We start from the raw sequence: 15,068 nt of genomic DNA, 5'->3' as shown, positions 1-15,068 counted from the left end.
AAATAAAGCATATCAGCCAGGCGCAGTAGCTTATGCCTGCAATCCCAGCACTTTGGGAGGCAGAGGTAGGTGGATCACTTGAGGCCAGGAGTTCCAGACCAGCGTTGCCAACATGGTGAAACACTGTCTCTACTAAAAATACAAAAAAAAAAAAAAAAAAATCTAGCTGGGTGTGGTGACACATGCCTGTAATCCCAGCTATTTGGGAGGCTGAGGCATGAGAATAGCTTGAACCCGGGAGGCAGAGGTTGCACTCCAGCCTGGGAGATGGAGTGAGACTGTCCCAAAAATAAAAAATAAAGTATATCAGACTGGGATACAAATCTTGATTTTGTTTTGCTTGTTTTGTGTGTTTCTGTTATCCAAATACCAGAAGACTAATTTATATATTGGTTAAGAATTGAGCATACTCACACAAAATTTGCAAACACTTTAACGTTGTTTAAGGGAGACCTGAAATAGTACACTAAGGGAAAATGTCATCTTCTATTTACTTGTTTCAAGGTAATTCCACAAATTCCAAAAGCAATTAACTTTTTTCTTAATTTGTCCATTTCAGCAAAATAGCCCTTTCACAGTTTCATGATGTCTTGGTCAAAAATAAGTCAGAGAGTTTTTATTATATATTATATTATATTATATTGTATTATATTATATTATATTTTATATATTCTGTCCGACTTATTCCCCTTCTTATTGTTATGCTTATACAGCAATATCTGATCTAACATATTATTTAATGAATTGCCCACAGATCGCCCAAAATCTCTTTATTCTGCCTAAAGACGTTTTTGGTGCATTTATTCTTTTGTTTTACTTTCTTGTTTCTTTGTTTATTGAAGATGGTTTCATTCCCATTTTTGTTTCTATAAAACTGATAATAAAGGGAATAATCATATCTCCAATGGATCTTTTCTGAATCTGGAAAAATGGACTCCAGGAGTTCATGTCATTTATAACTGTCATATCATTTTTCATATATTCTCAATGTATCATAATTCTTTAACTGTAAATGTTAGAAATGTCTATCATATTCAGATCTTGGTTTCATTGAGATTCAAATACAAGAACTGTGACATTGAGATGACCCATAGGAACTTAGAAGTCTTTCATAGTAGTTTCAACCAGAATGGTGAAATGATTGCCAAATTTAATTAAATATTAATCAACAATGATATTGTCAAATGTATATTTAACAGTGCATTTATTTGTTTTTCTCTAAGTTTTATAAGACTGCTTATAAACAAAGATTTTCTAAAACTGTACAAAAATAAATATACAGTAAAGTTTTTTTCAGAAAACAAAGAATAAGAGGAGAATCTGTTTCCAAAATTATAGCCAGCACTAAATGAATTCGTGGTGTGCCTATATGTGTGATAAGTTCGCAGGATCTAACATCAATTATATTATCTGAGAATCTATTACTTTCAACATCAAGTAGCCTTCTTTAGAACCAAGGACTCCCTGTCTCTTCTATTCATTCAATAGCACTAAACCGATGTTATTTTTTGGTTTCATATGTCTCTCTTTTCTAACACTTTTGGCTCCATTTCTAGTCTTTTATCTCCTTCTCATGGTTTTGTCCATGAAACAAGAGGATCCTACTACCTTTCCTTCCTGTGTGAAATTCAGATCTAACATGTAGTAACCTGCTTTGTTTTTTTCCAGATTCCTGTCTTGGTCACACAGATAAGTTCAACCAATCATCCAGTGAAAGTCGGACTGTCCGATGCATTTGTCGTTGTCCACAGGATCCAACAAATTCCCAGTACGTAGAAGAAGGGCAGTCGCAATGAGTGAGCCTCTGTGGGGGTAAATTTAAAGGAGATTGGTCTATGGCAGCTGTACCTGAATTTAAAAAAAAAATAGCTAATCGATTAGCTGATTGATGCTTGTTAATTCTGTTGTTTGGTTTATAACTCCTATTGGGCTATCTCTGTCACCCTTGAGCTAACTCAGGTAAAGATAAATAGCGAAGCCAAAAATGTGTAATTTTAGACTCATTTTCTTGTTTCTTTTTTGTTTCTTTTGATTTGGGGTCTTACTCTGTCACCCAGGCTGGAGTGCAGTGGTGCCCTCACAGCTCACTGCAACCTTGACCTCCCAGGCTCAAATGATCCTCCTATCTCAGTATCCTGAGTAGCTGGGACCACAGGCATGCGCTACCATGCTCGGCTAATTTTTTTTATTATTTGAACAAATGAGGTCTTGCTGTGTTGCCCAGGCTGGTTTGAACTCCTGAGCTCAAGTGGTCTTCCTGCCTCAGCCTCCCAAAGTGCTGGGATTACAGGTATGAGCCACCATGCCCAGCCAGATTCTTTGGGATAGTTGGCAGATACAGTTCTTTCATTAATAAGAATGACATAAAACAGTGACATTATTTGATTGATAGGAGTATAACTTTTCATATATGTTTGGCTTAAGTTTCTGAGCAAAACCACAGCTTTGTGCTATCTTATATTTAATGTATTTGTGTAAAACTGTTTGGGAGTCTAAAGGAAGATGAAAGAAAAACTACAAATTTAGGTAAATAAAAATCTGGGGGGAGTTCTACCTACCACCAGAGAAGATAAGTATTTTCTTTAAATTACGTTTGCCCATCTAGTCTAGTTTACATTTTATAGAATAAAAAGGGACGTGTTACTTTGGACAACTGTTTGTTATATTAGAAACCAAAATGCTAACTGCATTAGCCATTCTGACCCCATAAATAGGCATCTGTTGAAAGCTTCTGGTTTTTGAATCTCCTTCACTCCAAGAACAGTCCTGACAGATGCTTTGGTGTCGTAGTACGCAAAGTTGGGGTGGGGGGTGTTTGTGTCCTATGTGTTCTTATTTAAAGAAAGAGGAGATAATAAAATATATCTCGAGACGAGATCATTTTTTCTCTTTTGTTCAAAGTTCTTTTTCTTCTTTTATTTGATTACAGTGGTAGATAATTTATCACATGCTCACGGTCTTTGGTCGTGACTTGAGGTGATTGTACTTAATTATGTCAACTCAACTGTAGACAGCAACTGGAGTGGAAGCTGTACTTTTTAAAGCAATAGATTAACAGAAATATTATAGGGGTTATCTTACAACCATAAGATATCTTAGAACCGAATGATTATCTTACAACTGAATGGCATTGATACATGGTGATTCTGCTTGGTGAAGAACATGGGGTTTCTCCTTGTTAGCTGAGAATTTGTGGGAGGCAATATTCAAGGGAATTGTTAAATCAAAGCAGGTTTTCCAGAAACTAAATTGTACTGTGAACAAAGCAAGGATACATGAGTATGTACAGGCAACATAAAGGCATCTTGACAGAGCTCTTAAATAAGAGGCTGAGCCCTGGGACAGCTAAAGTTGGCTTCTGTTTGAGGATGCCCATTCTCACATTCTTTCGGAGTTGTTAAATCAAGCATGGTTTGAGTCAATTATTGCACAAGTAGAAAGAAACACTAGTTTTAATTTATTAGTTGTTTTTTTTTAATTGCAGAAAAAATTATTTGCAGCTTACTCAGCAGGGCTTTTAGTCCATATTGTTGTTCTGATATATTATTGCTTAAAGAAAAAAACAACCATAATACAAAATTTTTTTTTTACAAATGTACTTTAATATGCAAGTATTATGTTGGTATATTCCCAATGATAAAATTGTACTTAGATATCATGGCCCTAAAGTGTAATTTCACATCCCTTGTTATGCTGTAAAAGGATAACTATTATGTGTTGGGGGAAAAATATTTTCAAATACAAATCTCATTTAATAAATTGGCAAAATTTATATGAATTTTCAGACCAGATTATGTCTAAAGTTTGGGACTCAGCAGTTATCTAAAAGAAATTAATTCAAACTTAGAGTTCAGAGAAAAATGTCCCTCAGACAATTTCCATACTGGAAAAGCAGTCACATTTTCTGTTAACCTTACTATTCCATCCTGAGAAAATTAGCCAAGAAGGAATGAAAGATTTGGGTCTCTAGTTCTGCCATTGTTGCTGTTAGATGGGACTATATTTATGCAAGAAAATTAGAATCAATATGTTCTCCTTAAAAATCATTTTGGGAACAAAAAATTTTATTTCCTTAAAAGTCTCTCCCACATTTATAAAGTATAAATGTGTCTGTTACATGAGCCTCTGTATAACAAGAGATACATGGTTGCATTGTATTCTCAGCTAACAAAAGGTGCATCTTTATGCCAGAGATTAGGATAACCCAAGATTAGCACAATGCAAGTTATACAAATACAGTTCTTTTGTGAGAAATAAGCTGATTCCTACAGACCTATGTTACATATTCAACAATCAGAATTTAGACCGATATAAGTCCTTTTCAAAATTCAGTTCCCTTATTTAGCAACACTCACTATTAGGAATTGTCTTTGTAGGGAATTTAAATACTATGCCTCTGTTAACTTTTTTACCCCCACTAAGTGGATTTACGGAACAACTGATTATTATTCTAAGTAGTGAATAGTTTCATTTCTTCTGTATTCCAAGATGTGTTACATAGAACCCTGTTCTCATAAGATCAATTTTCTATTCTATTAATCATTTTGGTTACATAGGTTATATTACCTAAACCTTTGGCTTCATGTAGCCATGGGAACATGGGAATGTGAGCTCAAGCCTGGAAAATAGTATTTCCCAGTAGATCACCATTACTATACCATTCTTATCAGATTTGGTGAAGGTTTGGTGAAGCATTCAAAATGCTGTAAAGCAATTTTAATTTATTTATTATTAAAATTTCTCCCCATTCATTCTTCCTCACATCAACAACAAAACACTTGTTTTTCAGTTTTTAAAGGCCCCCAAATAGTAAATGATTTCAGTGTAAGTTTCAAGCATGATTAATTAAAGTAGCTTTATTTTCTTTCATAAAAGATCAGGTGATCTGATAGTTTCAATATCAAAGGGAATTCAGTTATTGTTAGTAAATTGATAAATCCTTCTGAGTTTACAAGAGAAATACCTTTGCCCCTGCAAAAAGAGAGGGAAAAGTCTATGGTAAAACTAAGGCTTATGCTAAAAAAAAAGGTGGAAATTAAAAGTAAAGAAAGTATAAGGAATATTGTCATTTGATTATTGGTCATGAAATGTTAAACTTTAGTTTCTATAACTTTCTTTCTCTGTAAAATGAGCATCTTGGTACCTAAAATGCAATGTGTACACAGCATACATTACCTAGCAGAGAGTAAGTAGTATACTTGTTTTTTTGTTTTTTTGTTTGAGACGGAGTCTTGCTCTGTCGCCCAGGCTGGAGTGCAGTGGCGCAATCTCGGCTCACTGCAAGCTCCGCCTCCCGGGTTCACGCCAGTCTCTTGCCTCAGCCTCCGAGTAGCTGGGACTACAGGCGCCCGCCACCACGCCCGGCTAATTTTTTGTATTTTTAGTAGAGACAGGGTTTCACCGTGGTCTCGATTTCCTGACCTCGTGATCCGCCCACCTCGGCCTCCCAAAGTGCTAGGATTACAAGCGTGAGCCACCGCGCCCGGCCTTTCAATGCTTTCTGACTGTGTTGTTGTGTGTTGTTTTATGTCTCTTCGTAAGACTTATGTCTGCCTGTCTGTCCATCTGTATGTCTCTAAATCACTGTTTTTCATAAAATATATTTGTAAAACTTTAGAAACAGAAAGAACCATAGAAATCAGCCAATTCAATATCCACAGGTACAGCTATGAAAAACAGGTCTAAGTACAGGACTGACTTTGGTTGTTCATTTCAGAAATATAAATGTAAAAATATACTTATTATGATTAGAAGCATAGCACATTGTAATTCTGAGTAATTTATAAATTAACAGGAAACCCAAGGAGGAAAATTTAAATTACCTAGAAATCTACTACAGAGAAATAGCAATAAATGTTCTCACATATCTGTATCCAACTATTTATTTGTAATATACACATATATTAACATACACACATTAAGAAAATTGGCATTACGCTGTAAATAATTCTGCCCCCTGTTTTCAACTTCATATATAAAACATATTTTTACACTGTTAAATATCTGTCTAAAATGTGGTCATTCATAGCTATAAGAAATTTCTTTGTTTCATAATTTATGTAACCTGTCACTAAAGAGGTTGGTTACATAGTTTGCATTGCATATTATCAGTAAAATGGTGCTAAACATCCTTGTTTTTAAATTTTTGATGTATCTGATTCTCAAAAAGTGAATTTGTGGATGCTGAATGTTAATATTGTTTTGAATGTATTTTGACAAATTGCTTTCCATCAAGGTTGTACCAGTTTGCTACCCATCATTATATTAGAAATATCCCATTTCCCAAAGTGCTTTCTAATATTCATTTTTAACTCTGCAAATTTGATAAGCACGAAATGGTATTTCATTGTTGCTCTAATTGTCTTTCGATTACCAGAAAGTTTTAACACTATCATATATTCATGTGTCATTTGTAATTTCCATGATTTCTTGGTAAATAGCTCTACTAAGTAATTCTTTCTCAGCCTCAGCTTATGTCCTTCCAAATCCTTACACAACATGCAGAGGTCTTCCTGGATACACGCACGATTCTCACTAGTGCCACTTGTGCTAGTTTGTTTCTCTCTCCTCCAATGTAACATTTTGAATTTCAATCATAATCTCCGGGGTGCTGACTTGTCCCATCGGGCCTCACTGTTTCTCTACCTTCCGAGCTTAATGAGCCTGATCTTTCCAGCAAGAAACTCGGAAAATCCACTCATGCCATGTGGTTCTTTAATTTGGAACAGATAAGGCCATGCCATTTAAGGAAAGAGAAAGTTACGTTAACACACACATGCAGGGTCTTGCACTAGAAACCAGTCTGGAAAGCAGCTGACCTCACTTAAAATGGTTCTACTCCAAGTTATGATGGTGACTATATCTGAATCCCTTAGAATATTCCTTTATTTTTCTCACTCACAGTACATTATTTGGTACTTTCTTAATATCAGACCTCTTTGTATCAGTATCTACTGTTTTAAATTTATTGACATCGTTTGTGCTACAGTGCACCTTTGCTTGGCTGGTTATTATTCATAGCTCCATAAGAAATATTGAGCATTTTCAGAAATAAAACTGACAACTAGTAGAGCAAATATATTTTAAAAATACTACAAAGAGGGTCATTGAACTCTTTGAGGAACAATTGTAGGTATATATTTTGCTGTATGTGGTCTCTTTATAAGATTACAGACCAGGCACCACTTTTTTTCTTTTTTAGATGGAGTCTAACTCTGTCACCCAGGCTAGAATGCAGTGGCATGATCTTGGCTCACTGCAACCTCCGCCTCCTGGGTTCAAGCGCTTCTCCTGCCTCAGCCTCCCAAGTAGCTGGGATTATGGGTGCATCCACCACGCCCAGCTAATTTTTGTATTTTTAGTAGAGACAGGGTTTCACTATGTTGGCCAGGATGATCTCGAACTCCTGACCTCAAGTGATCCTCCTGCTTCAGCCTCCCATAATGTTAGGATTACTGGTGTGAGCCCCCATGCCCAGCACAGGCAGCAATTTTTTAAAATTACTTTCAGACAGTGAATAAAATAACCTTAACAAACAAAAACACAGCTTTGCCCATGAAATATGCAAACTATCTTAAGCTTAAATGTAAAATAATAATAATAGCATAGAACAGTATGCTATTCAGAGCTTCTTGTGCTGGTGGGAATGTTGTGAATCTGAATCGTATAGTGTGATTTCAGTAGCCACATGTGGCTACTATGAACTTGTAATATGACTAGTGAGCCTGAGCAATTTAATTTTAATTGAATTTAATTCATTAACTTCATGTTAAATAGCCAGATGTGCCTAGTGGCTATCATGTTGGATAGGGTAACAATAGACCATATCCACATATTTAAATAAAATATCAAATGCCAAGTATAATATTTACATAAACATTATTTTTATTTCTTCTTTGCTTTTTAAAAGGCCCTAGAATATTATATATGATTAAATAATAAATTTTCAAATGTAAGTTTATTTATTAAACAACAAATTTTCAAACATAACCATTATAACTAATTTTTCCCATAGAAAGCAATTTGCAATTTTGATTTAGTGGTAGGACACATTCACTATAATTATGTAGCAGCTATAATGAAAATATGTGGTCAAAACTTATGAAAAATACAAATAATCTTGGAAAAACTTGAACTTTTTTTTATAATATTTTCTAGAACCCAGTTCAAGTCCTTTCAGAGGAACTGGGCCTCATTTGTTATTTTCGAAGTTGTAGTCTTCTCATTCACTTAAAAACAGATCAATCGCCAGATCTCCAGTAAATTGTGTCATCTTACCTTTGCTCACCTCAAAATGGAAAACCCTTCAAAATTATTCATTTTTCAGAAGATAAAATTGCTTCTCTTAACAACACCATTTCATTAGGTGCTTACATTCTCAAGTATGGACTAGCTCACCAAAGGCTCAACAAAAGCAGAAATAAATAGAAATCATGATGTTTTCTTATAAAGTAACTGTTCATGAAACACTTCCAAGATAGCATTGTACAAAATGATATTTTATTAGTTTAATGCATGCATTTCTAATGTAAGCTAGTTGGCTGACCCTGACTTGATTTTTAAAGACAAGTAAAAAAATCTAAAATTTTCTGGACGTAGAAATCACTGATTAATCAATTTTCACATATTTGAGAATTTTTCTAAAATTGTCATGAACAAGAAAGGCTTTCTTCATGGACTTGTGGTTAAATTCTTTTTTTTTATTTCATTTTCTTGATTTATTAACATTTAATCCTATAAATACTCTTAGAGAAGGTAAATTTTTAACAATTTAGAACTGTGTCTAGCTGGGAGCAGTGGCTTGTGCCTGTAATCCCAGCATTTTGGGAGGCCAAGCTGGGAGAATCACTTAAGCCTGCCAGTTCCAGACCAGCCTGGAAGAAAGACATTGGAGACTGGGAAGGGTGGAAGCAGGGGGAGAGTTTGGGGATGAGAAATTACTTATTGGGTACAATGTACACTATTTGGGTGACAGAAACACCAAAAGCACAGACTTCACTACTACCCAACATATCCATGTAACAAAATTGCACTGCTACCCCTTACATTTATACGAATTTAAAAAAAGAAAGAAAAGGAAAAACATTTGCTTCAGAGGCTGCCTCTGAGGCCTTCATTTTAGGATATTGTTTTCTGAGCCCCAACACACCCAATTCAATTTAATGAAGTCACAGTCTCCTTTGTGAAAAGGAAAAAAAAATAGAGAGAGAGAGAGATGTAATGACTCGGCAAATATATATCAAGCCTTCTTCCCGTAAGTCTCAGGAGCAGAGAGGCATGTCCCCCTGCAAAAGCACCAGGTTCAGGACAAGCAGCCCTCAACAATGGAACCATGATATTGTCACAGGCCCGCAGCCCACCTGCCTCACCGGCCCACTGTGACACTGCACAGACCATACACTGTCCCTCTGCTGGTTCCGATTCTCTCTTTTTTCCTTAATTGTTTTTTCTTTTATTGATGCATAATACTTTACATATGGGGACGTGTATTTGTTGCCTGCATAGACTGTGTAATGCTCGGGTCAGGGTATTTGGGGTATCCATCACCTTCAGTGTTTATCAGTTAATATCTTGGGAATATTTCAAGTCCAGGGCAAAGTAATTATCAAAGGAAGGCAGGAAATGCAGCTGGTTTAAGCCATTAGCAAAGTATACGTGAGAGAAAAAGAAATTTGAAGGTTGTTTTAGGTCCTATTTTTTATGTCCTTTATGCTTACTCAAGTAACTTAGGAACTCTGGCCCTTTAAGTTTTACCAGTGTCCTGAAACTTTGCAAGCAATGAGAGGGAATGTTGACGGGAAAATCTAAAAGGCTTAAATTAGCATTTCATGCTCTACTAAGGTTTATGTTTTGTTGAATGCCTAATGACATTATTTCAGAGAATTAGAACTACAGAGAGAAGTTTTAAAAATGATTCTGGCAAATGCATTTTTTATTTGTAGCTACTTTATTTAACAACTCCAGCTAGCTAATTCACTTTTCTGTGGGAAGCTTGTAGCCACTGTAATAGTGTCAATTGTATCTCAAGAGTCTCTCTTTTCCTGAGTCTTCATGCTGGAAATGAATCTTGTGGTTATACGATACAGGCTATTTCCATTAAAGAGTACTCAGTAAACAGTGCTTGTGCTGGACTCGATTTGAACGAGAAAAGAAATGAGATACAACCATATGGAGCCAGTCATTAAGCATTGGCAACACACAAATAGGGAAATGTTAGTAAGTCATTCATTTGACAATTCAGACAAAATATAATACTTATACAATATGAGTAAGCCAAGTTAGGAGATTTCTCATATAGTCTCTGTGTGAATGTTACGCTTTCAAGACAGGAAAATAAACTAGATCATGGCTAATCATGCCTCAAGGTACTCATTAGTCTGTGTTCACTTCAGCTAGAGTGGATATTGATCAAAGAAGATTCTTGGTGTTTCCATATGATCGATCACATTGTCCCTCCTGCTGATACTGATCAGGCTTTCTAAAACATGCGGTATTTGCACTTTACAACACATCGCCTTAAGCTTTCCATCACATTTTCTCTCTCTGTGTTAATCTGCTCAGATTTAATTTTTCTTAATTTTTAAAAGGCACTAATGGGTGAGTATTGATCTATTGAAGTTGAATCACCATCAGTAAGACTGAACGTTTAATTCAACTTTATTTTGGTTTATTCTTGAAGAAGACCCATGAGTGAAATATATTTTTGGAATCAAATGAAAGCTTCTAGTATTGGCAGGGGTAACCAGAATTCTAATTACTTGTTTCTGACAGAGGTATCTCTGAAATACTACATAAATGACCATTTGGAAGTTGTTGTTAATTGGCAGGTCATCAAACAAAAATAATTCTCATTAATTTGGGTTTTGTTAAATTCATCTCCTCTCAGTAGTTAGAGGTTTCTGAGCAGGCAATAGAACTAGCATAGCAAAAAATGGTCACACTTTCTCTTTACTCCATATGCACGATCAATAACTCTCAGAAGCTTCTCAGGCATTGTTAGTAGTTGAGAATTTCAAAGTGTAACATGAAATAAAAGGAATACTAGTATTTTAAGCACCAAGTAATATGACAGATACTGTGCAAAGACTCAAGAACCCCCATCCTAGTGATCTTATGGAAAGGCCACATTATTTATTTATTTATAAGAACTCAATTGTTTAGCAAAATACATGGGAAAGCAATACATAGGAATGAATCCTATTTAGACACAGACAGAAGATGAGCCATCTTTTTGACTTAAAAACTAAAAAAAAAAGAATATGTGATTTATATACTTCATGAAACCTTACTATGTACCATGAAACCAGCATTTCCTCTGATTTTTATGAAGTTTACTTTTTGAAAAATGTATATGCATCTTTCAGTTATACCAAAATTTCACTGGATTAGGGTTCTTAAACGGTGTTTTCCAATCTGATACCCCTGAGATATTTTCAGCCTGTGACCCAGAGCCACTCCCAGCCCCAAAAAGGTTTGCTTCGACCCTTTCTCCACCCCTTCTGCAGTACAATGTCATGGTGAATAATTAGAAGTGGATAAAAAGACACAGGAAGGGGAACATCACACACCGGGGCCTGTTGTGGGGTGGGGGAAGGGGGGAGGGAAAGCATTAGGAGATATACCCATGTAAATGACGAGTTAATGGGTGCAGCACACCAACATGGCACATGTATACATATGTAACAAACCTGCACGTTATGCACATGTACCCTAGAACATAAAGTAGAATAAAAAAAAAAGATATGAGTAGAGGAAAGGAGAGATACTTATAGGTTATTAGTAAACATTTGACAGCCTCTGCAAATTCTTGGATGAGTACGTATCTTCCTTTTCTGAACACTTCTACTAAAAGGTAACTCACTATCATCTGGGCCACCACACTCCCTGCTCTATATTTTAGACGAGGTCATCGTTGGGTCTAATGATTTCAACATAAATTTAACTTTCTCTAAGTGAAGAGTGGAGAAAAATTACTAGAAGTTTGATTCCAGGATTGTAGTGTGATTTCAGTGAGTTTGGATCTATAGAGATTGTATTATTAAATGCAGCATATAACTTGTATGATCTAAGGTTGTCATATTAAAGTTAGACAAAAATTGTATCTAGTATGTATTGAGCATTTACAATGTGAAGGGGACTGTCTAGCAATATTCCTATGTTATCTCATTTTAATCCTCAAAGCAATGCAGTAATATAGGTGCTATTATCCCTGTTTTATAGATGAGGAAACTGAGGCATAGAAAAGCTAGCAAAGGAGCCTGAGGTAACACAGATTCCTCACAGCAAAACTGGGGTTTGAGCCCAGACAGAATGTTCCAGAGCACATATTATTAACCACTATGACATTACTTCCCCAAATTGGATACTGTGATATTTTAAAAATAACTGATGGACAGGCTCATTGGCTGACACCTGTAATCTCAACACTTTGGGAGACCAAAGTAGGAGGATTGCTTGAGCCCAGGAGCTCAAGATCAGCCTGGGCAACATAGCAAGACCCTGTTTCTACCAAAAAAGTTTTAACAAATTAACTGGGCATGTGGGTGCATGCTTGTAATCCCATCACTTTGGGAGGCCAAAGCAGGGGGATCACTTGAGTCCAGGAGTTGAAGACCAGCCTGGGCAGCATAACCAGACCCCATTTTTACAAAAAATAAGAACAAAATTAAGTGGTTATGGTGGCAAATGCCTGTAGTCCCAGCTACTTCGGAGACTAAGGTGGGAGCATCGCTTGAGCCCAGGAGGTCCAGGCCACATTGAGCCGTGATTGCACCACTGACTGGGCAACAGAGGGAGACCGTGTCTCAAAAATAAAAATAAAAATAGTTTATAGCCTCACTAATTACTGATATGTGTGATATTATTCCGGAAATGCATTCTTATCACTACAGGCATTTCAAGAGTGGAATAAAATGCTGACAACATTATTTTTCCACTTACATTGACCAAACCCAGGCGAGCACGTTAGTATAAGGCTTAAAAGGGGATTTTAAGTATATTTAAATGTTTTGTTCTGGTTTGATGTTAAAATATGTTTGCTTATATTTATCGGATTTTAAATGATTAGAGTTCTTGTCAAAGTCTCCATCTTCTTCCTCAGGACATTGATGGATTTGCTAATGATTTTTAAACTACATCATGCAATATAACTGCTAATTAACCTTCCTTAGATATGATACTGTATATTTAATACATAGCAATCCTTATTTTTAAAGTGATTTCAGTTCCTTTTTTCCCTCCAGCTTTATGGAAATATAATTGACAAATAAAAATCATATGTATTTAAGATATACAGGGTGATGATTTGATATATTTATACATGCCAAAATGTTCCCCTCAATCAAGCTAACTAACACATTCATCATCTCACATAGTTATTATGTGTGTGTGTGTGTGTGTGTGTGTGTGTGTGTGTGTGTGTGTGGTGAGAACACTTAAAAATCTAATCTTTTATTGAACTTCAAGCGCGATGCAATATTATTAACTATGATCACTATGAAATATAAGAATGATTTAACTTGTTTTACTTTTATTGAAGTTTATTCTAAACTTTTAAAGCAATCGCATTGTTATTCTTCATTAACTTTAGATTGTGAAACATTTCTAATTACCCATTTCTAAACACTTTAGCTTTCGTATGGAAGAAATGGTATCATCTTACCTTCTTGATTTCATGAGTCTAAATCTTTGAAAATATGTAAATCTGTCCAAAAAAATCTTTAGTATAGTCTGAGTGACAATGAGTTGAAGCCTTAATAGGTAAGTGAGATATCTGAGACCCTAATCAACACTTTCAACTTCACTGATAAAAAGACTTCTGGCTACTTGGCACGTGATTTTCACATACTTTCTAGTCAGTCTTTTCACAGGATGAGGCTTCATTTTAAAACCACATTGGGCTATACGTATATAATTCTATATCCATTATTAAAATGCTGTTGTTTTGTAAGCGGGGAAATGTTAAAAGCTGATTTTTTTTCCTTTTTTTTTTCTAGATGTTCGAAGAAGAACAATTTATGAATACCACCGAGTAGAGCTTCAAATGTCAAAAATTACCAACATTTCAGCTGTGGAGATGACCCCATTACCTAGTAAGTGAATATGTAAACCTAGGTGGAAAACATGATTTCCAAATTTGATGATCTGATCTGTTCAGTAGTTATAATAATCGTATTAAATAATTACCATTATAATTGTGTTTGGCATGCATGGGCATTTTGATCCTGAGGATTAGGGGACAGTGATTTTTATTTTGGCTGAGTAATCTCTTTCCTCCCAAGTTGCCTGTTAGTCTTGGTGAATCTGTTCTTTCCTCTTTCCTAGCATGTCTCCAGTTTAACAGATGTGGCCCCTGTGTATCTTCTCAGATTGGCTTCAACTGCAGTTGGTGTAGTAAACTTCAAAGGTAAAAATATAATAATAAGAATAATAATAAAATTTAAAAAGTTATTTTGAAAGATTAGAAATAAAAAAAATAACTTATGGACAGGCGCAGTGGCTCACACCTGTAATCCCAGCACTTTGAGAGACCAAAGTAGGAGGATTGCTTGAGCCCAGGAGTTCAAGATCAGCCTGGGCAACATAGCAAGACCCTGTTTCTACCGAAAAAGTTTTAACAAATTAACTGGGCATGGGGAGTGCATGCCTGTAGTCTCAGCACTTTGGGAGGCCAAAGCAGGAGGATCACTTGAGCCCAGAAGTTGAAGACCAGCCTGGGCAACTTAGCCAGACCCCATTTTTACAAAAAATAAGCAAAAAAATCCCACTGAATTTGAAGTGGATGTCAACTGTGTAGCATATGTATGCATTAGAAATATTGTATGTATAAAATATGTAGATACCATGATCAAAATGCAAAACAAAATTCATAAGTGGGTATTTTACTATTTTCGTTTGAGAGCTCAAACTTACTAATAGCCTTTATAGTCAATAAAGCCATTATCTAACATATAGTTATAATTCTCTGTGGGACTTAAAATACAGGATGATTATAGAGCAGTTGATGAGCCTATAAACCAAAGATTTTGGTTCATATTCTACAGAAAGCATGTTATGAGATATTTTTTCAT

General features: G+C 35.6%; 1 protein-coding gene across 1 annotated transcript in view; it reads left to right on the top strand.

Moving 5' to 3' along the window:
* PLXDC2 (plexin domain containing 2) overlaps window positions 1-15,068 on the top strand; it is a 458,249-nt gene that overhangs the window by 339,662 nt on the left and 103,519 nt on the right. The window contains exons 7-9 of the mRNA XM_003257698.2: window positions 1,669-1,768; window positions 13,995-14,090; window positions 14,323-14,404. Of these exons, the coding sequence (XP_003257746.1) occupies window positions 1,669-1,768; window positions 13,995-14,090; window positions 14,323-14,404 (278 nt within the window). The remainder of the gene's footprint in view (window positions 1-1,668; window positions 1,769-13,994; window positions 14,091-14,322; window positions 14,405-15,068) is intronic.

This window comes from Nomascus leucogenys, chromosome 9 (genome assembly GCF_006542625.1).
Source record: "Nomascus leucogenys isolate Asia chromosome 9, Asia_NLE_v1, whole genome shotgun sequence".
NCBI lineage: Eukaryota > Metazoa > Chordata > Mammalia > Primates > Hylobatidae > Nomascus > Nomascus leucogenys.
The sequence above is the reverse complement of the archived record's forward strand: the minus strand, read 5'-3'. Positions and strand labels throughout refer to the sequence as shown.